This window comes from Papio anubis, chromosome 4, assembly GCF_008728515.1.
Source record: "Papio anubis isolate 15944 chromosome 4, Panubis1.0, whole genome shotgun sequence".
In the NCBI taxonomy this organism is placed as follows: Eukaryota; Metazoa; Chordata; class Mammalia; order Primates; family Cercopithecidae; genus Papio; species Papio anubis.
Window position 1 is genome coordinate 56,461,935 of NC_044979.1, and position 23,227 is coordinate 56,485,161.

Genomic DNA, 23,227 nt, shown 5'->3' on the forward strand with positions numbered 1-23,227 from the left:
GGTTTCATCGTGCCACTGCATTAGATTAATTCCTAAAATTCTTTTCCATTTCAAAAGTTGGGATTGCTTCAGCAAGTTGTATACATGACAAATGTGGATTCAAAAATTATAGGTAATACAAGAGAGTCAGAAGATGTAGGTGTGTAGGAGACATAATCCAAGAAGAACATTGTGAAGTCCAGTGACCAGGAGGTTTTGTACATGCTGTTTAGTTAGTGGCTCTTTATTGAGTTGCAGTTCTGCGTTGCCACATTGATTCCTTTCATCAGAGGAAACTCAGTATGTTCTGAAAGCTAATCTCTCCGAGTTCTCTTTTGGTTCTTCCTGTTAATGGCTTCGTCATGCTCTTATTCACCCAGAATGAGGAATCTTTCATGAAACCTTTACTTTGTCACATGTAGTGTTTGCCTAAAATGTCCTTATTATGTCTTCTCTTTACCCTTCCACCTGTTTTCCCTCTTCCAATCCTCATTCTTTTTTTGTCAGAATCTTACCAATCCCTTAATGTCATTCTACATTTTACCTTAATATTGTCAACTTCCTTTTTCTCAATTATCTTCTTAATATTTTCAACTATAACTTTTTTTCTGATTTCATAGCTTCATAGTACTGATTATGCCACTTTGGGGCTGTTAGTATTACCCTTCTACTTTTTTCTGGGGATTTTACCAGACTACGTTTTGAAGTTAAAGATAATACCATGTCCTTCTTACATTTTAGTTTCCTCTGCATTGCTGACTTTGTTCAGTGCATTTCACATAGATATCCACATTGCCTTACCTGCAGCTCCAAAATCCAAAGAAAACATAGTTTTGTTTTATTTTTGTAAATTCAATATTATACTCACTTGGCAACAAAATATTTCATCGACATGACATGAGTTTGTTTATGTGTGCTACAAAAAAAAATGCCGTTTTGTAGGTTAGAAACAGTTAAAATAGAGTTTCATATGGTTTGCCTTTAATTTTTATTTAACCTACTTAATGCACATTTTGGTACAAAATATCAAGTGTTTCAGAATTATGGTTATATCATTAATGGAAATAATAAGCAGATGATCAATAATATGTTGGGGGTTTTTTTGTTTTTTTGTTTTTTTGTTTTTTGAGTCAGAGTCTTGCTGTATCGCCCATGCTGGAGTGCAGTGACACGATCTCGGCTTACTGCAACCTCTGCCTCCCAGGTTCAAGTGATTCTCCCGCCTCAGTCCCCCAAGTAGCTGGAATTACAGACGTGCACCACCACGCCTGGCTAATTTTTGTATTGTAGTAGAGACAGGTTTTCACCATGTTGGCCAAGGCTGGTCTTGAACTCTGGACCTCAAGTGAGCCACCGCGCCCAGCCTAGAGGGTACCTTTTTGATGCAGAGTCTTTAAATTCTGGTGGTACCTGAGGATCTGAAACTTTGGCGGCCAAAAGTCCTGATTTGCCTAAGGCACACCAGTTCACACTAGTTGTCTAGGTATAATAATAATGCTCCTTTTTCACTCTCAAAAGAGCCCTGATTTGGACAATAAATTATATGGTAACCCTACCTATAGCCAGATATTTCTGCACCAAATGCCTGATTTTGGTGGGTGGCTTTAATTAAGGATGAATGCTTTAAGTCTTCTGACGTAACTCTGTTGTTCTGGTCAGGAAGTAAGATGTATAAAACTTCTAATTCATCAGATTACATATAAGGAGATAGGGTGCACTTAAAATTGCTAGGAAGTTGAGATCTCTAGTTTTTTAATTGGAAATAATTGAAGTAACAGTTACAAAGCTGTCATGATGGACATAGCAGAAGTGCCTTTTAATTAAAAACAATGATAACAAAACAAAATGCAACTACAGTTTCAGAGTTCCTTAGTTGATAGTATACGTAAAGATGGCTGTTTTCTAAAATTATCTGAGATGTTGGCAAATTATCTGAGATGTCTTCTGGACATAACATATCCTAGAATTAAAATACCCTAGCTAGATAAATATGAGATATGTTGATAGTGAAACTAATTCAAGGCAGTATTTTCATTTTACCGCTCCCCTATTCACAGTCCTAAACCTAAGGTTCTTATACCTGTATTGACTCTGAAACATCAATGTTAATGATGTTATTGGTCCTCATGACCAGCAGGAACCAAGGATGTTCCTGGGATGGGCTCTGTCTGCCTTTTTGAGGTCCATTTGGGTAGCCAGTGATATAGGAGCTATTTTCCCTAATGGATTAGCGCACTCCATATAGTGACAGTGAGAGTAAGGCAAGAAATGGTTAAAATGAATCCTAGGACCACCAGTTTAAAAGTACTAGGTAGTAATGGGGAGTCATAAAATGATACTCCATTACTCCATAAATGGTATAAGCCTTATTTGTTGGCTCTTTTTTCTCTCTGCATGTATTAAGTTTCTAGTGGTAGTGATGGTGGGGCAGGGAGATACTACGTTCTTTGATCCACATTATCTTGGGGAATCTGTTTTTTTACAGTAGCATTTGAGATGTGTTGAAATGCTGCTGTACACCTTGATCTTTCCAGTAACTGTGATGCATTGTTTTTTTGATACAGTCTCTTCATTGAAGTCTGGTCCTTCAGGCTAAAATATAGAGCCAGAATATAAGACTTTTTTTTTTTTAACTTGGCACAATTGGCATTGTGTTAAGGATTGAAAAGCACAGAAACAATTTAGTTGAAACATGAGGAGGAAAAATTATTTTTCTTTTAACCTTAGTGAAGTATTTTTTCCCTTGACAGAATGAAATTAATACTGAAAACATGGTCAGCTCCATAGATCCTGAAAAACAAGATTCTCCTCCTCCAAAACCACCAAGGACCCGCAGGTATTGTATGTCTTTGAACATTTTCTTTAAAAGCATACTTGTTTTTACTCACTGTTAATTAAAATGACAAATTCTGAATATTTCTACATTACTTTTATAACTTTTATTGTCATTGTTTTGTTAGAATGTGGCATACATATGACAACTGATTTGTTACTGGTTTATTAAAAATTTGGTTTCATTTTGGATAAAATTTCAATAGTATACTGTAGTAGAATGTGGATACTACCATGAATTGACTATAGTTTATGTTTTGATATGTGATATAACTAAAATTTTAGTTATGTCTAAAGATTTCCATTTTTCTCCTGATGACTAAATATGCTTGCCAAAAATTGCATGCGTGTTGAAGAAGTGTGAAGATATTTAATAACATTACAGATGAGTTTATTTCTTGCTTTTCTACCAAGCTCATTTATAATAGTTAAAATCATATATATTCCTATCTTTCTTTTCCTTTCCTTCTTGTTCAGGGTAGCTGCTAAGTCAGTAACATGGTAGTATGGAAAGAATACAGAGTTAGAAGAAGATAGTTTCAACTCCTTTTTAGCCATTTAGCTCTGGGATCTAGGATTAATTTATTTAATCCTGGGGAGAAGGAGTTAAGTATTGTCCTAAGGATTAAATAAAAAACTATTAGAATATTTTATAATGTCTTTCTTGCACATAGATCTGCCAAAACTTATTGACTTCCCATCAAAATAAAGTCTTTTATACAGGATACACCACTTGTTTCCATCTTAAAACTTTGGTGAAAGTTGGGTCAAATGGCCAGGGTCATGTCTTAGCACTGAGTTGCTAATTCCAAGAGATCATTCTAATGAAATAATCCCTCTTAACAAAAGAAAAAACCTACAGTTTCCCTCAGTAACTGAAGGTTTGGTTAGAATCCCTCCACACCACAGGAGCAATTTACTCTCATTTTGACCATGCAGGATTCTAACTGCCTGGGAAGGAACCTGCTGAGTACAGAAAGAGGAAGTATACTCTGGTATAAAGAGGCTTTTTACATAAATAGGTCCCATTCCAAATTTTAACTTTCACATTTGCTTCTGAATGAACTTCAACAAGCCACTTCTCTGAAAATTCTTTACTTCATTGTAGTGAGATATAGTACTAGTATTCTCCATTGTTAAGAATTAGTGATAATGTATATAAAGCATGTAGTTAAGTGTTGTGGTAGTTATAGCCTCTGGAATACCTTTGCATACTTCTCTGAGGAACCTCAGGAAGCCTGTGTATAGATGAGGTCAGGTCTTAACATTTCAATGTTCAAGATGTTAGCTATGTGCTAACAAAACTTTTAGTAGTTCTTTCCTGTTCGATATCCACTTTGGTATCTACCAAAATTGGTTGGCATTTTAGCCATCTGTGGAAGGTAGCCAGTTTGAAACCTATAAAATATTAGTTCTCTAACTTCTCTGTTCCACATAGGAGCCCTAGGATCTTAAAAGAAACTACTGGCCCTAAAAAAAGGAACATTTTTGCTGCCCTCTTAATTTGGTTTTTGAGATTGAGCCAATGTAGATGTTTTCAAAGTCTACACTGATATTTATGATTTGTATGTTCTTCTACCTCTAACTACATGTAGCAGCAATCTCTTCTTAATTTTATAAGAAAAAAAAAGAGTAGAATACTTGAATTTAAAGCCTTTTTCCTATACCTGTTCAAAAGTTTGACTTCTGTTACTCTCTAATAAAAAGATAATGAAGAATAAAGCAAATGAGTATTAAGAAAAAATATTCAACTCAAGACAGATTTTTATTAGGCATACATTCCAGAAGTTCTTTGTGTGTGATTTTATATTACATGCATAGGTCACCTTTTTTCTTCTTCATGTAATGGAGTCAAATGCCAGAAGGTCATCGTGTTTGACAAAGAGAACCTTGTGACTTCTAAGTTGGGATGAGTTTTAGAACTATTGTAAATTGATCCAACATAACTGAAAATAAAATCACAAAATCATAAGATTGATAAGTAAAATAGTGTATTTTGTTTTTCAGTATGGCTACAGTAAACACATTAATTGTTTAAAGTACACGATGGGGCCAGGCATGGTGGCTCATACCTGTAATCCCAGCAGTTTGAGAGGCCAAGGCAGGGGGATCACGAGGTCAGAAGTTTAAGACCAGCCTGACCAATATGGTGAAACCCTGTCTCTACTAAAAATAGAAAAATTAGCCAGGTGTGGTCGTGTGCACCTGTAGTCCCAGCTACTTGGGAAGCTGAGGCAGGAGAATCGCTTGAACCCAGGAGGCAAAGGTACCAGTGAGCCAAGTTCGCACCACTGCGCTCCAGCCTGGGTGAAAAAGTGAGACTCTGTCTCAAAAATAAAAAAATAAAAATAAAGTACATGTTGGCTGGGCATAGTGGCTTCTGCCTGTAATCCCAACATTTTGGGAGGCTAAGGCGGGCAGAATGCTCAAGTCCCTATTTACGTATATATAAAATATATGTGTTTTGTGTATATTTTATTTTTATTTTTATTTTTTTACTTTTTAAACATTTTTGTTAAAAATAAGACACACACACATTAGCCTAAGCATACACAAGGTCAGGATCATCAATATCACTGCCTTCTACCTCCACATCTTGTCCTGCTGGAAGGTTATCAGGGGCAGAAACACACATGGAGCTGTCATCCCCTATGATAACAATGCCCTCTTCTAGAATACCTCCTGAAGAACCTGCCTGAAGCTGTTTAACAGTTAACTAATTTTTTAACAATTAGAAGGAATACACTCAAAATTAACAACAAAAAGTAAGTACAAGCCAGGCGCGGTGGCTCACGCCTGTAATCCCAGCATTTTGGGAGGCCAAGGCAGGTGGATCACCTGAGGCTGGGAGTTCGAGATCAGCCTGGCCAACATGGCGAAACCCTGTCTCTACTAAAAATACAAAAATTAGCCGAGCTTCTTGGCAGGCACTTGTAGTCTCAGCTACCTGGGAGGCTGAGGCAAGAGAATTGCTTGAACCCGGGAGCTGGAGGTTGCAGTGAGCCAAGATTACGCCACTGGACTCCAGCCTGGGTGTGACAGAACCAGACTCCATCTCAAAAAAAAGTACATAAGCCGGTAACTGTTTTCTTTATTATTATTATCAAGAATTATGTCCTGTACGTAATTGTATGTGCTATACTTTTATATGACTGACAGCACAATAGGTTTGTTTATACCAGCATCACAACAGACATGTGAATAATGCATTTTGCTACAAATTCATGGGAATTTTTTAGCTTCATTATAACTTTGTGGGGTCACCATGGTATGTGTGGCTCATCATTGACTGAAACATCATGTGACTGTACGTGTCTTCCAGTCATTTTTAATATTCCAATTCGTTTTCTTTTGTTTTGTTTTCAGACAGAGCCTTGCTCTGTTGCCCAGACTGGAGGGCAGTGGTGTGATTATGGCTCACTGCAGCCTCGACCTCAGTTGAACCTCCCACCCTGGACTCCCAACTAGCTGGAACTACAGACACACACCACCATGCCTGGCTAATTTCTGTATATATTTTTTTTTTGGCCTCCCAAAGTGCTGGGATTGCAGGTGTGAGCCACCATGCCCTGCCAGTATTCCAATTCTTCCAGTTCTTAAAACTGAACAGAACTAGAAATGATTGGGCATTTGACAGAAGCCTCTAATATGAGAAACAGAGGAAATGGAGACAATACAGAGTAAAATGAAAAAGATAGGGGGAAAAAAGAAACTTAACAGTCCACTTCTCTCAGTCATTGGGAAATGAAACCATGAAATAAGACCTGTGGGTAATAAGTAAGAAGCTCTTAGAAATTAAGAATATAGGCGAGGCGCGGTGGCTCACGCCTGTAATCCCAGCTCTTTGGGAGGCTGAGGCGGGCAGATCACAAGGTCAGGAGTTCGAGACCCGCCTGGTCAATAGGGTGAAACCCCTGTCTCTACTAAAAAAAAAAAAAAAAAAAAGTTAGCTGGGTGTGGTGGTGTGTGCCTGTAGTTCCAGCTACTCGGGAGGCTGAGGCAGGAGAATCACTTGAACCCAGAAGGTGGAGGTTATAGTGAGTCGAGATCACGCCACCACTCTCCAGCCTGGGCAACAGAATGAGACTCTTGTCTCAAAAAAAAAAAAAAAGAAAGAAAGAAATTAAAAATATAATACTATAAATTTAAAAATTAAGCAGAAGTTTGGGAGATAGTCAAGGAACTATTTCAAGAAAATGAATAGATAGAGAGAAAGTAGGAGAGAAAAGATGAGGAAATTAGAAAGCAAAACTAGAAGATCTGTCACTGAAGTAATAGTAGTCTAAAAGGAGAGTTGGGAAGAAGAAATTAGCCAAAAAAAAAAAGTATTAGAATTAAAGGGCATAAATTTTTATATAGAGGGTATATACCCAAGTTTCAAATATAAAGGATAAAAATAAAATTGTTAAAAAATAAATATTTTAAATTAAGTATTTTAGAGTAAGATAAAAATAATGCTGAAATTTGGAGTAAGATTTTTTTCAATTAAAAACTTTGAAAATACTCGATTAACAAACCCATATATCATATTCGATATCTGTCAAGCTCTGTTCTAATTGTTGTTCAGATGTTAACTCATTTAATTCTCCGAACTACCCTGTGAAAAAGGCACTGTTGAGGATATATGGGGTTTGTTAATCAAGTAAATCTCTAAAATACTGGTCATGAGGCTGGGCATGGTGTTTCACACCTGTAATCCCAGCATTTTGGGAGCCCGAGGAGGGCGGATCACTTGAGGTTAGAAGATCAGCCTGGCCAATGTGGCAAAACCCTGTCTCTGCCAAAAATACAAAAATTAGCTGGGCATCATGGTGCATGCCCGTAGTCCCAGCTACTCATGAGGCTGAGGCAGGTGATTCGCTTGAACCTGGGAGGCAGAGGTTGCAGTAAGCCAAGATCGCACCATTGCACTTCAGCCTGGGAGACAGAATGAGACTCTGTCTCAATAAAAAATAAGTAAATAAAATACTGATTATGGAAAAATGGTCTCATGTACATATCGGGAAAATAATACACCTCAATTTATATCAAAATTTTATTTCATCCTTTTAAAACTCATATTTTCTATTTGTATTATGATACGTTCTTAGGATAAGCTATTGGTCTTTGTATATGCTTTATAAATTGTAGGAGGTGCCTACAATTATTTTTTATTTTAGATTGCAAAAATTTGATAGCTACTCTTTCAGATTAAGAACCTACTTGCAGGCCAGGTGCAGTGCCTCACACCTGTAATCCCAGCTCTTTGGGAGGACATGGCAGGTGAATTGCTTGAGTTTAGGAGTTTGAGATCAGTCTGGGCAACAAGAACATGGCAAAATCACATCTCTACAAAACATACAAAACTTAGCCAGGGTGATAGTGCACACCTGTAGTCGCTGCTACTTGGGAGGCTAAACTGGGAGGATGGCTTGAGCCCTGGAGGCAGAGGTTGTAGTGAGCCAAGATTGTGCAACTGTACTCCAGCCCAGGTGGCAGAGTGGGACTCTGTCTCAAAACAAAATAAAGAAGAAGAATCTACTTGTAAAACTTCAACAGATATAGGAATATCTTATGAGAGTATTGCTGTCGTTGTAATATGATCGATATTCTGGAGATATTCATTTATCTTGTCATGTCCTATTCTAGGAATGTTGGAATGTGTCTGGAGAATCTGAACTTCATAGATAAAATTATTTATTTAATTAATTTATTTATTTTGAGACAGACTCTCGCTCTGTCACCCAGGCTGGAATGCAGTGGCATGATCTCAGCTCACTGCAACCGCCACCTCCCGGATTCAAGTGATTCTCCTGACTCAGCTTCCTGAGTAGCTGGGATTACAGGCGCACGCTACCATGCCTGGCTAATTTTTGTATTTTTAGTAGAGACGGGGTTTCACCATGTTAGTTAGGCTGGTCTCGAACTCCTGACCTTGTGATCCGCCCGCCTTGGCCTCCCAAAGTGTTGGGATTACAGGCATGAGCCACCATGTCCAGCCCACAGAGTCTCTTTTAAGGGGAAACCTGGTGTACCATGTGATTACTGCCAATTATCTGGTTGGATAATTAAAAGGTTGATCACCTGCGGGGGGAAAAAAAAAAAAAAGCAAAAACTCTGAGGTGGGATCCTGTGGCTCACCCCTGTAATCCCAGCACTTTGCGGGGGCCGAGGCAGGCAAATCACTTGAGGCCAGGAGTTCGAGACCAGCCTGGCCAACATGGCAAAACCCCGTCTCTACTAAAAATACAAAAATTAGCCAGGTATGGTGGCATGTGCCTGTAGTCACAGCTACTCAAGAGATTGAAGCACAAGAATTGCTTGAACCCAGGAGGTAGAGGTTCCAATGAGCCAAGATGGTGCCACTGCACTCCAGCCTGGGTAACAGAAGGAGACTCTATCTCAAAAGAAAAACAAAAACTTGAATATACAAGCCCTCAAGAAGTTTGCATCATATAAAGTTCTTAAAAAGCAACAAAGCCTGGGCAACATAGTAAACCCTATCTTTTTTTTTTTTTTTTTTTTTTTTTTGAGACAGGATCTCATTCTTTCACCCAGGCTAGAGTGCAGTGGCATCATCACAGCTCACTGCAGCCTTGACCTCCCTAAGCTCAGGTGATCCTCCTACCTCAGCCTTCCTAGTAACTGGGACTGTAAGCACACACTGCCACACCCAATTAATTTTTTGTATTTCTTGAAGACACAGGGTTTTGCCATATTGCCCAGGCTGATTGTGAACTCCAAGTAAGTCACGGTGCGCAGCCTTTCTCTCTCTCTTTTTTTTTTTTTTTTTTTTTTTTGAGACAGTCTTGCTCCATCGCCCAGACTGGAGTGCAGTGACACAATCTCAATTCACTGCCATCTCCATGTCCCGGGCTCAAGCAATTCTCCTGCCTCAGCCTCCCAAGTAGCTGGGACTACAGGTGTGTGCCACCACACCTGGTGAATTTTTGTATTATTAGTAGAGATGGGGTTTTACCACGTTGCTCAGGCTGGTCTCAAACTCCTGAGCTCAAGCGATCCACTCACCTTGGCCTCCCAAAGTGCTGGGATTACAGGCGTGAGCCACGGTGCCTGGCCCCCATTTCTTTAAGGAAAAAAATAAAGGCAACTAGAGGGTGTAACCCACCCAAACAAAGGAGTATACCCAGAAAGAGGAAGATGGGACCTGGGAAACAGGAGAATCTGAAACCAGAGAGAACATTAGCTCTGTGGTGGCTTAGGGAACCAGTAGTCCACACTGGAGCAGGAGGCCAAAAGTTACTAAGAAGGATGTGTGTGGTATTGATAGTTACTGTGTGTGTTTGTCATTATTGAGAGGAGGTATACCAATCTGCAAGAAAGTTAGAAGAAAAGCTGAGTAACTGATGGTGCATAGAGAGCTAAGCAATGAGAAACCCAAGGCAGTCGTTAGGGGAAAACAAGACATTGTAGAAGAAAAGATATGAAATCATAGTGTCATAGATGTGAATAATATCTGCAGTCATATGACTGAGGTAACGAAAAATTACAATATAACAGTATTGGAAAGATAGAGAAGGACACTTCCACAGTAGGAAGTCAGTAGAAAATATGCGAAATAGAGATCAAGAAATAACTTTTGAAATAGTCTGAAATACAGAGGTAAATTTTAGAAGCAGCTGTAAAAAAAAAAAAGGTTGAAAGTGGATGCCTCTGGCTAACAGGAGGGCTATGGGGCAGAGACTATGTTTTTCATTAAAAGTCTTTTTAAGCAGTATATGTATTACCTTGATGAACATTAAATTTTCTTAGTCTGAAAAATTACAGTTTTCACAACCAGATTCTAATGGCTCTTAATATACTAGTCTTAGCTACATAATTCTCCTGTATCAACTTGTTTAACAGTCTTAAAATGCCCTTTTTAAATATTTGTTTTTCAGTTGCCTTGTTGAAGGGGATGCTAAAGAAGAAATACTGCAGCCACCGGAACCTCATCCAGTGCCACCCATCTTGACACCTTCGCCCCCTTCAGCTTTTCCAACAGTCACTACGGTGTGGCAGGACAATGATAGATACCACCCAAAGCCAGTGTTACATATGGTTTCATCAGAACAACATTCAGCAGACCTCAACAGAAACTATAGTAAACCAACAGAACTTCCAGGGAAAAATGAATCAACAATTGAACAGATAGATAAAAAATTGGAACGAAATTTAAGTTTCGAAATTAAGAAGGTCCCTCTCCAAGAGGGACCAAAAAGTTTTGATGGGAACACACTTTTAAATAGGGGACATGCAATTAAAATTAAATCTGCTTCACCTTGTACAACTGATAAAATCTCTAAGCCACAGGAATTAAGTTCAGATCTAAATGTCAGTGATACTTCTCAGAATTCTTGTGTGGACTGCAGTGTAACACAATCAAACAAAGTTTCAGTTACTCCACCAGAAGAATCCCAGAATTCAGACACACCTCCAAGGCCAGACCGCTTGCCTCTTGATGAGAAAGGACATGTAACGTGGTCATTTCATGGACCTGAAAATGCCATACCCATACCTGATTTATCTGAAGGCAATTCCTCAGATATCCACTGTCAAACTATGAAAACTGTGAGTTTAACACCAAGTCCTTCAACACAAGTTGAAACCCCTGATGTTGTGGATCATGATAACACTTCACCACTCTTCAGAACACCCCTCAGTTTTACTAATCCACTTCACTCTGATGACTCGGACTCAGATGAAAGAAACTCTGATGGTGCTGTGACCCAGAATAAAACCAATATTTCAACAGCAAGTGCCACAGTTTCTGCTGCCACTAGTACTGAAAGCATTTCTACTAGGAAAGTATTGCCAATGTCCATTGCTAGACATAATATAGCAGGAACAATACATTCAGGTGCTGAAAAAGGTAATAATATAGTGTCAAATACTTAAATGTCTACTATGTGCCAGTCACTGTTTTAAGCACTTTAGCTTTATTGATTTATTATGTTTTGTTCCATACTATACCATAGAACCTATAGCAAAATCTGTCTTAGATACTAATTTTTTAATATAAGCTTTTAATTTATGGTTAACAATTTGATCACATTATATTACTGGGTGTTTCTAAAATATTTTAGTAGTTATAACTGGATAATTTATTTTCTTTTTCTTCTCTATTATAGATCTTACTATTTTTGTATTGGTCAAAAATTTATCTGACTGAATAATTAGAAATAATTTAGGGAAGAATCACTTAAAATAACAGTGACAAAAATACTGTGGAATGTCTTGGTTGGCCATATAATGTCACCCATGTTTCTCCTAAATATCTAGTCATCTTTTTACTGTTCCTTTAACTACAGATTACCTTTTTTTGTTTGTTTGTTTTTACTATCTTCACAAATGCTTCCAAATAGGGCTGTTTCCAACCCTGAGTTTAACCCAGGAACAATACTGCAAACTGCTCAGTAGAATATGGGCAGTTTAATTCATTCAGTAGTGAGTGGGCTATGTGCATACCTAGTCATCAAAGCTATTATTTAAAGAATTACTATTTTTTTAGCACTCTTAGCATTTCAAGATAATGCATGCACTCAATTCCCAAAGTGTATTATTGCTTCTTGAAACTCCTCTTTGATCTGCTAAAAGTAATGATGGCTACCATCTTAAACAGACCCTAAAGTTGAGAGTAAACATATAAATTTTAAAGCTATTTATTGATATATTGATTATCAGTGGTCACTTACCTATCAGTGAACTTTGGTAGTGACACATACAGACTGCTATTTATAATGTGCAGGCAAAATAAGTACTGTGACCTTGAAATATATATATGTATATACATATATATATATATTTTTGAGACAGTCTTGCACTGTTGCTCAGGCTGGAGTGCAGTGGTGCGATCTCAGCTCACTGCAACCTCCGCTTCCCGGGTTCAAGCAATTCTCCTGCCTCAGCCTCCCAAGCAGCTGCGATTACACGTGCCTGCCACCATGCCCAGCAAATTTTTGTATTTTTTTGTAGAGTCAGGATTTCAAAATATTGGTCAGGATGGTCTCGATATCTTGACCTCATGATCCGCCCACATTGGCCTCCCAAAGTGCTGGAATTACAGGCGTGAGTTACTGGCACCCTGCCTTGTTGTTTTTATTTTTTTTGAGACAGAGTCTCACTGTCACCCAGGCTGGAGTGCAGTGCCATGATCTTGGCTCACTGCATAAAACCTCCGCCTCCTGGGCTCAAGCAATCTACCACCTCAGCCTCCTCAGTAACTGGGATTACAGGCGTGCACCACCACACATGGCTAATTTTTGTGTTTTTAGTAGAAACGGGGTTTCGTTATGTTTGCCAGGCTGATCTCAAACTCCTGGCCTCAAGTGATCTGCCCACCTAGGCCTCCCAAAGTGCTGGGATTACAGACGTGAGCTACCACCCCTGGCCTTGAAAGATTATTTTCTGTTTCTGACCCATTATATGCCACCCATACTGTAATGCTTTTGTTTTCTCTAACTCACATATACTGTATTTTTTAACTTGAGAGAGTGTATTTAGTAGAATAGATGACAGTCTTTTTGAGACAGAGTTTTGCTCTTATTGCCCAGGCTGAAGTGCAATGGCACGATCTTGGCTCACTGCAACCTCTGTCTCCCGAGTTCAAGCGATTCTCCTGCCCCAGCCTCCCGAGTAGCTGGGATTACAGGCATGCGCCACCACGCCCGTCTAATTTTTTGTATTTTTAGTAGAGACGGGGTTTCACCATGTTAGCCAGGATGGTCTCGATCTCCTGACCTCATAAAATCCACCCGCCTTAGCCTCCCAAATTGCTGGGATTACAGGCATGAGCCACTGTGCCCAGCCAGGTAACAGTCTTAAACTAGTTGCTTAAATTACAGAATTCTCTTTTCTTGATTCGTCTTTGTTTTATTTGAAGGATCTTTAGAAGATCATAATTAGCATAATAGATATTACTTTACCAGTTTACCATAATTTTAAATTGCTAATGTCTTTTGTTCCTCAACTTCAGAATTTGAAATATAACTGCTCAGCTATAACTATGTAAGAAAATATGTAGATAAGAAATTTTCATTTTGGGCTTTTTTAGTATATCAAGCATGTGGTATATTGTACTTAGGAAGTTTTATTTTTTTTGTTGTTGTGTTTAAAAAAAAAAAAAAATTACTGGAAGTAGAATTTGGTGAGGGCCAGAAAGATACATGATATGATACGCTCATTAAAAGTTACTACTACATGACAAGTCTATTGGTGGCTCATGCCTGTAAATCCCAGCACTTTGGGAGGCTGAGGCGGGAAATTCATTTGAGCCCAGGAGTTCATAACCAGTCTGGGTGACATAGTGACACCCAATCTCTACAAAAGATAAAAAACTAGCTGGGCGTGGTGGTGCACACTTGTGGTCCCAGCTATTCTGGAGGCTGAGGTAGGAATATCACTTGAGCCTAGGAGCTCAAGGCTGCAGTGAGCCATAATTGTATCACTGTACTCTGCCTGGGCAACAGAGGGAGACCTTGTCTCAAAAAAAAAAAAAAAAAAAAAAGAGTAAGATATAGCTAAAAGCAGCCTACTATGTGCCAGCTCATTTCTGTTTGTTTGGTTTTGTATTTCAAAGCAAAAATCACTATAAATATGATTTCTGGTTTCTTTTTACTCAACCTTAACTGTTATTGGTTGATATTAACTGAAGATTTTCCTGTGTGTAAATGTTCTTTGTTGCAGCGTAACTACAAGTAGTCTTACTTTTAATGTGTTGCCAAATTTTTACCATATAGATTATTTACTTTATAGATTGTTTATTTACCTTATAGATTATTATTTCCTTTATAGATCATTATCTTATAGAACCATTGGCACCAGAATTAGAGTTTTGGGGGGGTTTTTTGGTCCTAGAACTTGTTAGTGAATTACAGTCATACATTTCTTAATGGCAGGGATATGTTCTAAGAAAAATATGTCATTAGGCAATTTTGCCATTGTGTGAATGTCATAGAATGTATTTACACAAACCTAGATGGTATGGTATACTACACATCTGGGCCATACAGTGTAGCCTCTTGCTCCTAGGCTATAAACGTGTATAACATATTACTGTACTGAACAATTGTAACACAATGGTAAGTAGTTGTGTATCTAAACATAGAAAAGGTACAGTAAAAATGTGGTATCATAATCTTACAGGACCACTGTTGTTTACGCCATCTTGTTGATGAAAACGTCATTATGTAGTGCATGACTGTAATGGAATAATTTTGTATTGATACCTAAAAAGCTTTTGCATAAGTTACTGCCTGACAAAAATTTCTGGCTATCAATTCCAATTTCAGTCTTGACTTAGGCCTCCTGAAAGATTTCTCAGATTCAATTACAGAAGGCCCCATACAGGGTATGATTGGCAAAAGCCTATGTAAAATATGCAATATCTGGTTAGATAACCTCTAAAACAAAAGTTTTTAACAGGAAAAGCAATCCAGAGTTCCAGGGAGAAACATGCATTTACAAAGCAAGGGCCACACTTAGAAAATAAAAGTTTTTAAGGGTGAGAACTGTCATGAGAGAAAAACAGAGTTTCTGAAAGATAACTGATAGAAAAAGGGCTGAACTGCCCTTTTTGTTTTGTTCATTTAATTTATGAAATGGTACCAGAATGCCAAGATTATGTGTCCCTTCCTTCCGACAGCCATCTCTTCACTGTGCGCTGTTAGTAACAAGAGGGCGAGGAGACATATGGTGATGACTCAAACTACCACTACTGGATAAGGTAGATAGTTCTTTAGTGGCAAGAGAGAGTTCTGGTACTCTTTGTAGATGTATCAAGTATTGGACTGGAACTCTTCTTTCAGCAGGACCCAGAGGCTGTATTTTCTTGTGTCTCCAGCTAAATAAATGTAGGAGGGGCAAAAGCAATCATACTCACCTCATGTGTGTTGAAAATTGAAAAGACCTATGCATAGCCTATCAGGTGTGGTAAAAAGTAGAGTATCATGGCAAAACTGTGTGTTCATTTAAGAACAATGGGCAAGGCTCAAGATGAAATAATAATAGGACCATCACGTTTCTTTTTCTTTATCCCACCCTCCCCAACCTGAGAGTTCACACACAGAAGTGTATCCTCATATTTTCTTTCTGTGCTTCCAGTGAAAACTCAAAGATCAAATGCACTCATTTACCTTAAGCCATAGTAAAGCTAACCAATGAGGCTTACTTAATGCACTATTTTTCCCAAGAGCTAATTTTGTTTCTACTAGTGAAAAACCTGTATATAGCTTCAGTCAGCATTCTCAATGTGCCACTGTACACAAAATCTTCAGCAATAAATAATGAAGATTTTTTTAAACTTTAATAGCCATATCTTTACCTGTTCTGGAAAAATAACTAGTATTTCCAATGTTATTTCAGCTATTGCTGTTTAAAACATGACTGAGGTATACAGTTAACTTTAAAATGAGTCCAACTTTAAAAGTGAATAGGACACATGTTACGTAATATGGCAAAAATCATGAAAGGTGTTAAGCAATTGAATCCTGTTTGGTAAACACTGGCTTAGGCGTTTCATAACACAAATGACCAAAGCTTTCCTTTTTGTACACAAAGCATCATCAGTAAGATCAGTAGAGAAGTCACTTGCCAGCTGACTGAAGATTCCCTTCAGGCTTGGAGAACTGAATGATGTCTGTAGAGTGGCAGGAAAGTCATGGGAGAGAGTCATTTTCTGTATGCAGTATCTTTGCTCAATAAGCATCATAATTCTTCCTGATAATGAGTTGAGTGGAAATGGTTTCTTGCATTTTTTTGTTTTACATTTTTAAAAACTGATCTAGATACTTGTGACAGGAAATTTTAGAATGTCAAGAAAGCTCTCTGATTTTGTTTAGCTGACATGTTAATTTTTAATAATTTGCCTAAATTTTTATGTGTTTAATTTAGATGTTGATGTTAGTGAAGATTCACCTCCTCCCCTACCTGAAAGAACTCCTGAATCTTTTGTGTTAGCAAGTGAACATAGTGAGTGTCTCTTTTGCTTTTACATTTACTTTATATTCTAATAATAAACTCTGAAAAACATGCCTGATTTTAATCTATGAGCTATTGTGCTGCATAATTAAATTCAAAAACAAGTAAATTGATATTGACATGCTTTTAATTCTTTGAGAAATGCTTTTAAATGATTTTTTTACTTAAGATTGACAGAAATTACTGCATTTATGTGAGATATCAGATTGATAGAAATTACTGCATTTATGTGAGATATCAGAATTCACCTAACTGAAATTATAGGCCGGGCGCAGTGGCTCAAGCCTGTAATCCTAGCACTTTGGAAGGCCTAGGTGGGTGGATCACCTGAGGTCAGAAGTTCGAGACCAGCCTGGCCAACATGGTGAAACCCGTCTCTACTAAAACTATAAAAATTAGCTGGGCATGGTGGCCGATGCCTGTAATCTCAGCTACTTGAGAGACTGAGGCAGGAGAGAATGACTTGAACCCCGTAGACAGAGATTGCAGTGAGCCAGGATTGCGCCATTGCATTCCAGCTTGGGTGAAGAGCAAGACTCCGTCTCAAAAATTAAATAAATAAATAAATACGGCCGGGCGCGGTGGCTCAAGCCTGTAATCCCAGCACTTTGGGAGGCCGAGACGGGCGGATCACGAGGTCGGGAGATCGAGACCATCCTGGCTAACACGGTGAAACCCCGTCTCTACTAAAAAAATACAAAAAACTAGCCGGGCGAGGTGGCGAGTGCCTGTAGTCCCAGCTACTCGGGAGGCTGAGCCAGGAGAATGGCGTAAACCTGGGAGGCGGAGCTTGCAGTGAGCAGAGATCCGGCCACTGCACTCCAGCCTGGGTGACAGAGCGAGACTCCGTCTCAAAAAAAAAATAAATTAAATAAATAAATAAATAAATACAACTATAAAGCCAGATGCAGTGACACATACCTGTAATCTCAGCACTTTGGGAGGCTGAGATGCACGGATCACCTGAGATCAGGAGTTTGAGATGAGCCTGACTAACATGGAGAAACCCTGTCTCTACTAAAAATACAAAATTAGCCAGGCGTGGTGGCGCATGCCTGTAATCCCAGGTACTTGGGAGGCTGAGGCAGGAGAATCACTTGAACCTGGGAGGCAGATATTGCAGTGAGCCGAGATCGTGCCATTGCACTCCAGCCTAGGCAACAAAAGCGAAACTCCGTCTCAAAAAAAAAAAAAGCAATTATAAGTGTATTTGCAGTCTGGTGTATTTTCATTCAGTAAAAGTAACACTTATTGGCTCATGTCTGTAATCCTGCCACTTTGGGAGACCAAGGTGGACAGATCACGAGGTCAGGAAATCGAGACCATCCTGGCTAACACAGTGAAACTCTGTCTCTACTAAAAATACATAAAATTAGCTGTGCATGGTGGCATGCGCCTGTAGTTCCAGCTACTCGGGTGGCTGAGGCAGGAGAATCGCTTGAACCCGGGAGGCGGAGGTTGCAGTGAGCCAAGATCATGGCATCGCACCCAGCCTGGGCGACAGCAAGACTCAGTCTCAAAAAAAAAAGTAGCACTTATTTATGAAGAGATTAATTGCTTTCCTTAGGTTTAGGTCAGTAAACATTTCTGTTGGGTGGGCGTCACTGGATTGGTGTTAACTGAAATACACTTAAGACCCCTGGAGTAGACTGGGCACATTGGCTCACACCTGTAATCGCAGCACTTTGGGAGTTCAAGGCGTGAGGATTGCTTGAGCCTAAGAGTTTGAGACCAGCCTGGGCAACATAGTGATACCTCCTCTCTACTAAAAATGAAAAAACTATCCAGTTGTGGTGGGCGCCTGTAATCCCAGCTGCTTGGGAGGCTGAGGCAGGAGAATTGCTTGAACGCAGGAGGCAGAAGTTGCAGTGAGCTGAGACCATGCCATTGCATTCCAGCCTGGGCAACAAGAGCAAAAGACTCTCTGTCAAAAAATAAAATAAAATAAATAAAAGATTAGCCAGGCGTGGGGACATGTGCCTGTAGTCCTTGCTACTCAGGAGACTGAAGAAGAAGGATTGCTTGATCCCTGAAATTGGAGGCTGCAGTAAGCCATGATCGTGCCACTGTACTCTAGTTGGGTAACAGAGTGAGACCCCGTCTGGGGAAGGAAAAAAAAAAGACCACTGGAGTATCAGAACTGGGAGAAAGTGATCATACTTTAAAACATTGATAATGTACTTCTCCCTATTAATCCTCTAAAAAAGAGTGCAGAAACAGCTTGATTATATTTAACAGTGTCTCATGCTCAGTGGAGGTGCTCACTAGTCTAAGTACATTTTACCAATATATTAATTTTGACTGATTTTTGTTTTGTTTCGTTTCGTTTTATTTTATTTATTTATTTATTTTTATTTTTTAGACGAGTTTCTATCGCCCAGGCTGGAGTGCAGTGGCGCAGTCTCGGCTCACTGCAAGCTCCGCCTCCCAGGTTTGCGCCATTCTCCTGCCTCAGCCTCCTGAGTAGCTGGGACTACAGGCGCCCCCCACCATGCCCAGCTAATTTTTTTGTATTTTTTTTAGTAGAGACAAGGTTTCACTGTGTTAGCCAGGATGGCCTCAATCTCCTGACCTCGTGATCCGCCTGTTTCGGCCTCCCTAAGTGCTGGGATTACAAGCGTGAGCCACCACGCCCGGCCTCGTTTTGTTTTATTTTGAGATGGAGTTCCACTCTGTCACTGAGGCTGGAGTGCAGTGGCACGATCTGGGCTCAGGCTGTTCTCCTGCCTCAGACTCCTGAGTAGCTGCGATTAGAGGCATGTACCATCACTCCCAACTAATGTTTTTTTTGTATTTTTTAGTAGAGATAGGGTCTCACCATGTTGGCCAGGCTGGTCTCGAACTCCTGACCTCAAGTGATCTGCCTGCCTCAGCCTCCCAAAGTGAATTTTGACTGATTTTGAGATAAATGTTGAAGAACTGGGCAGTGGCTTATGCCTGTGATCCCAGCACTCTGGGAAGCCAAGGCAGGTGGATCTCTGTCCCATGTTGCCCTAGGAGTTTGAGACCAGCCTAGGCAACATGGCAAAACCCTGTCTGTATAAAATCAAAAATTAGCCAGGCGAGGTGGTATGCACCTATAGTCCCAGCTACTCAAGAGGCTGAGATGGGAAGATTGCCTGAGCCTGAGAGGTTGAGGCTGCACTGAGCCAAGATCGCACCTGGTCAACAGAGTGAGACCCTGTCTCAACAACAACAACTAAAAAGAATGTTGAAAACAATGAAGCAGTATACTTCACTTGTTTAAGTCTGTCACATTATCTCTAGATTAAGCAGTATACTTCACTTGTCTGTCACATTATCTACAGACTATAATAAACTCTGATGACTGAATTCATTTACTTAGGTTTTGAAGGAAGGAAACATAAAAGAATGTTCTCAAATTAATAGAAACTACAATTTTTTTTTTTTTTTTTAGAAACTTCAGAAATATGCTTACCCAGAAACTACAGAATTTTTGTGGAAGTGATAGTTTCTAAAATCTTTAGGATCTGTTTTTTATTTTACTTTAATGCAAAGAAATATCAAAAATTCAAGGTGTTAATAACGATAAGATTTCATTTTTCTCAGATACACCTATAAGATCGGAATGGAGTGAACTTCAAAGTCAGGAACGATCTGAACAAAAAAAGTCTGAAGTGAGTCCTTTTGGAATTGGAACGGTTATAGCTTAACATTTTTACTCTTCTGTTAACTAATCTCGCACTTGTTGAAATAGCTGTCATCTTAAGATCGTTAAATATAGTTTGTAATTTTTAATCAGCATTTCTTATGCTAAGATTTCAGATGAAAAGCACATATAAAAGGTAGGATCTGAAATTTTTTAAAAGGGTAACCTGATCTACATACAACTATCACTTTAAAGTATTATTTTCTCAAGCTGTTTTTGAAATATGTAAATTATGTCATGTTTCAAATAATTTTGAAGGTATGAATGAAATAGGAGTTACTATTTTCAGGGTCCTAATTCTTTCTTACATTTCTAGATGCTTCCCATTATAACACTAGGCACATAGTCACTTCTTTTGTTTTTTTCTGGCTACCTGGCATTTCTTTGACATTCGAGAAATGTTTCGGCAATTAAATATCTTGAGGGCGTGCCATGATGGCTCACGCCTGTAATCACAGCACCTTGGGAGGCCAAGCAGAAGGATCACTTAAGTCCAGGAGTTCAAGACCATCCTGGGCAACATGGGGAGACCTTATCTCTACAAAAATTTTAAAAATTAGCCAGATGTGGTGGCGCATGTCTGTGGTACCAGCATTTTGGGAGGCTGAGATGGGAGGATTGCTTGGGCCCCAGAGGTCAAGGCTGCAGTGAGCCATGATCGCACCACTGCACCGCAGCCTGAGTGACAGAGTGAAACCCTGTCTCAACAACAACAAATTTGTCCATAGGAGACAGCATTTTTTATTAACATTAATACTTTTTTATATTTTCTCCCATATTTAATATCTCTGGAATTGAGCTACATCTTATATTTGATTCTAAAACATGATGTATTTTAATTGACACATAAAATACAATAATGATATAATCAGTAATAGTGGCTGGCAAAACATAGCTGTATGTTCCTTCATGCAGTAGCCCGTGCTTTTCAGCGCTCATCCAGAAACATTTACTCCAAGTAGAAACAGTGTAACATTTAAAAATTTTAAGCCTAATTAAAAGCACAATTGTTTGCTTTTCCTCTGATGCTGAAAAGGATAGGCCTTGATTTCTTGGGATATATATCCATAACAGACCCAGCTTTCTATTATTTGTATATAAAATGAATGTATTGTAATAGATATTAAATGTCTTCCTCCTAGGGCTTGATAACCTCTGAAAATGAGAAATGTGGTAAGTCGTTAGATTTTTTTTTTCCTTTTTACTATAGATTTTATAGATTAATTTCTACAAAATATCGTGCTTCATAGTTCATGCTATTTAGTTATTTCTGTATGTGAAAATGTCTAGGACAGCTCTTCTAGAAGCTTAATATTGTACTATAATTCTTCCAAATTAATTATTACCACCAGATAGTAGTATTGATCTGGAAAATCATGGGAGCATTTACTATCAATAGTTACAGGCTCATGGGAAAGAGATTTTTAAAAATATTTTCCTGTTTTTTATTTTCTGTTTTTAAAAACACCTGGAAGTTAGATCCCAACTTACATAAATGCCCCAAATTTACCTACATAATGGAATTGGCTTTGTAGAAACCTATTGTTTTAGAAATCTTCCTTTTAGTACTTTTTCGTTTATTTGCGAAGACCAATAGAATTATATAGCTCAAACCAGTGTTACAATGCCCAGTTTGAATTTTTTCCTACCATATTCCTATTACTGTCATATCGTACTAAAATAGATCAAGTTATTATTAAAGTCAGTGACCACGTAAGTAACTCATTAAACATCCTAGCCTGTATAATGTCTTCAGTTCACCTCTTGCCTTTGCCCCTACCCTCCATTTCGCTTCAGCTCTTCTCTCAAGATTATATTCTGGATCTTGGCCTAATGGGTCTGTTCCATCTTATAAATGATATTACTTTCTATACCTTTTTATAAAGAAAATAGCAGGGCTGGACACAGTGGCTCACACCTGTAATCCTAGCACTTTGGGGAGGCCAGGGCAAGTGGATCACTTGAGATTAGGAGTTCAAGACCAGCCCAGCCAACATGAGTGAAACCCTGTTTCTACTAAAAATACAAAAATTAGCCGGGCATGGTGGTGTGCGCCTGTAATCCCATCTGCTCCAGAGGCTGAGGCAGGAGAATCGCTTGAACCTGGGAGGTGGAGGCTACAGTGAGCCAAGATTGTACCCCTGCACTCCAGCCTGAGTGGCAGAGTGAAACTCCACCTCAAAAAGAAAATAGCAGAAGCTATAGAGCCAGGCCAGCCTGGACTGGAATCCATCTAACTCTTACATGACCTTTACTTCACAGAGAAAATGGAGGCTGTTTAGTCTAGGATCATCATTTCCTCCTAAAACATGGCTCTGAATATCTCACCACCACTAGTCTCATATAAATGCCTCTCCTCTTTGTCTCTATTGTACATTATGCATAATTTTATTTAAAAGCTTATCACACTGCTATAATAATTAATATATCTCTCTGTGTCTCCTACTAGACCAGGGTTTGACATTGCACGGCCTATAGCCCTGATGTTTGTTATGCCCTTGAGCTAAACAAATGGCTTTTATGTTTTTAAAGAGTTGTTTAAAAAGAAGAACAATGAAACTAACAAAACCAAAGAAGAGTATGTGGCAGTGATCTTACGTGATTTGCAAGACCTAAACTACTTATTTTCTATTTTATTGTTCTCTAGCTTTATTTTCTTTAAGAAGTTTGTGGGGCCTGGTGTGGTGACTCATGCCTGTAATCCCAACACTTTGGGAGGCCGAGGCAGGCAGTCACAAGATCAGGAGTTCAAGACCAGCCTACCCAACATGACAAAACCGCAACTCTACT

The 23,227-nt window shown here is 38.9% G+C and overlaps 1 protein-coding gene across 5 annotated transcripts in view; it reads left to right on the top strand.

Moving 5' to 3' along the window:
• PTPN12 (protein tyrosine phosphatase non-receptor type 12) overlaps positions 1 to 23,227 on the top strand; it is a 105,093-nt gene that overhangs the window by 78,993 nt on the left and 2,873 nt on the right. For 3 of the 5 annotated variants that reach the window (XM_003896407.4, XM_009203561.4, XM_009203560.3), the window contains exons 12-16: positions 2,730 to 2,815; positions 10,692 to 11,662; positions 16,681 to 16,758; positions 20,338 to 20,405; positions 21,580 to 21,610. In XM_003896407.4, the coding sequence (XP_003896456.1) occupies positions 2,730 to 2,815; positions 10,692 to 11,662; positions 16,681 to 16,758; positions 20,338 to 20,405; positions 21,580 to 21,610 (1,234 nt within the window). Of the gene's footprint in view, positions 1 to 2,729; positions 2,816 to 10,691; positions 11,663 to 15,433; positions 15,515 to 16,680; positions 16,759 to 20,337; positions 20,406 to 21,579; positions 21,611 to 23,227 lie in introns of those variants that run through there. The other 2 variants (XM_009203558.2, XM_021936134.2) reach the window with 2 other exon arrangements.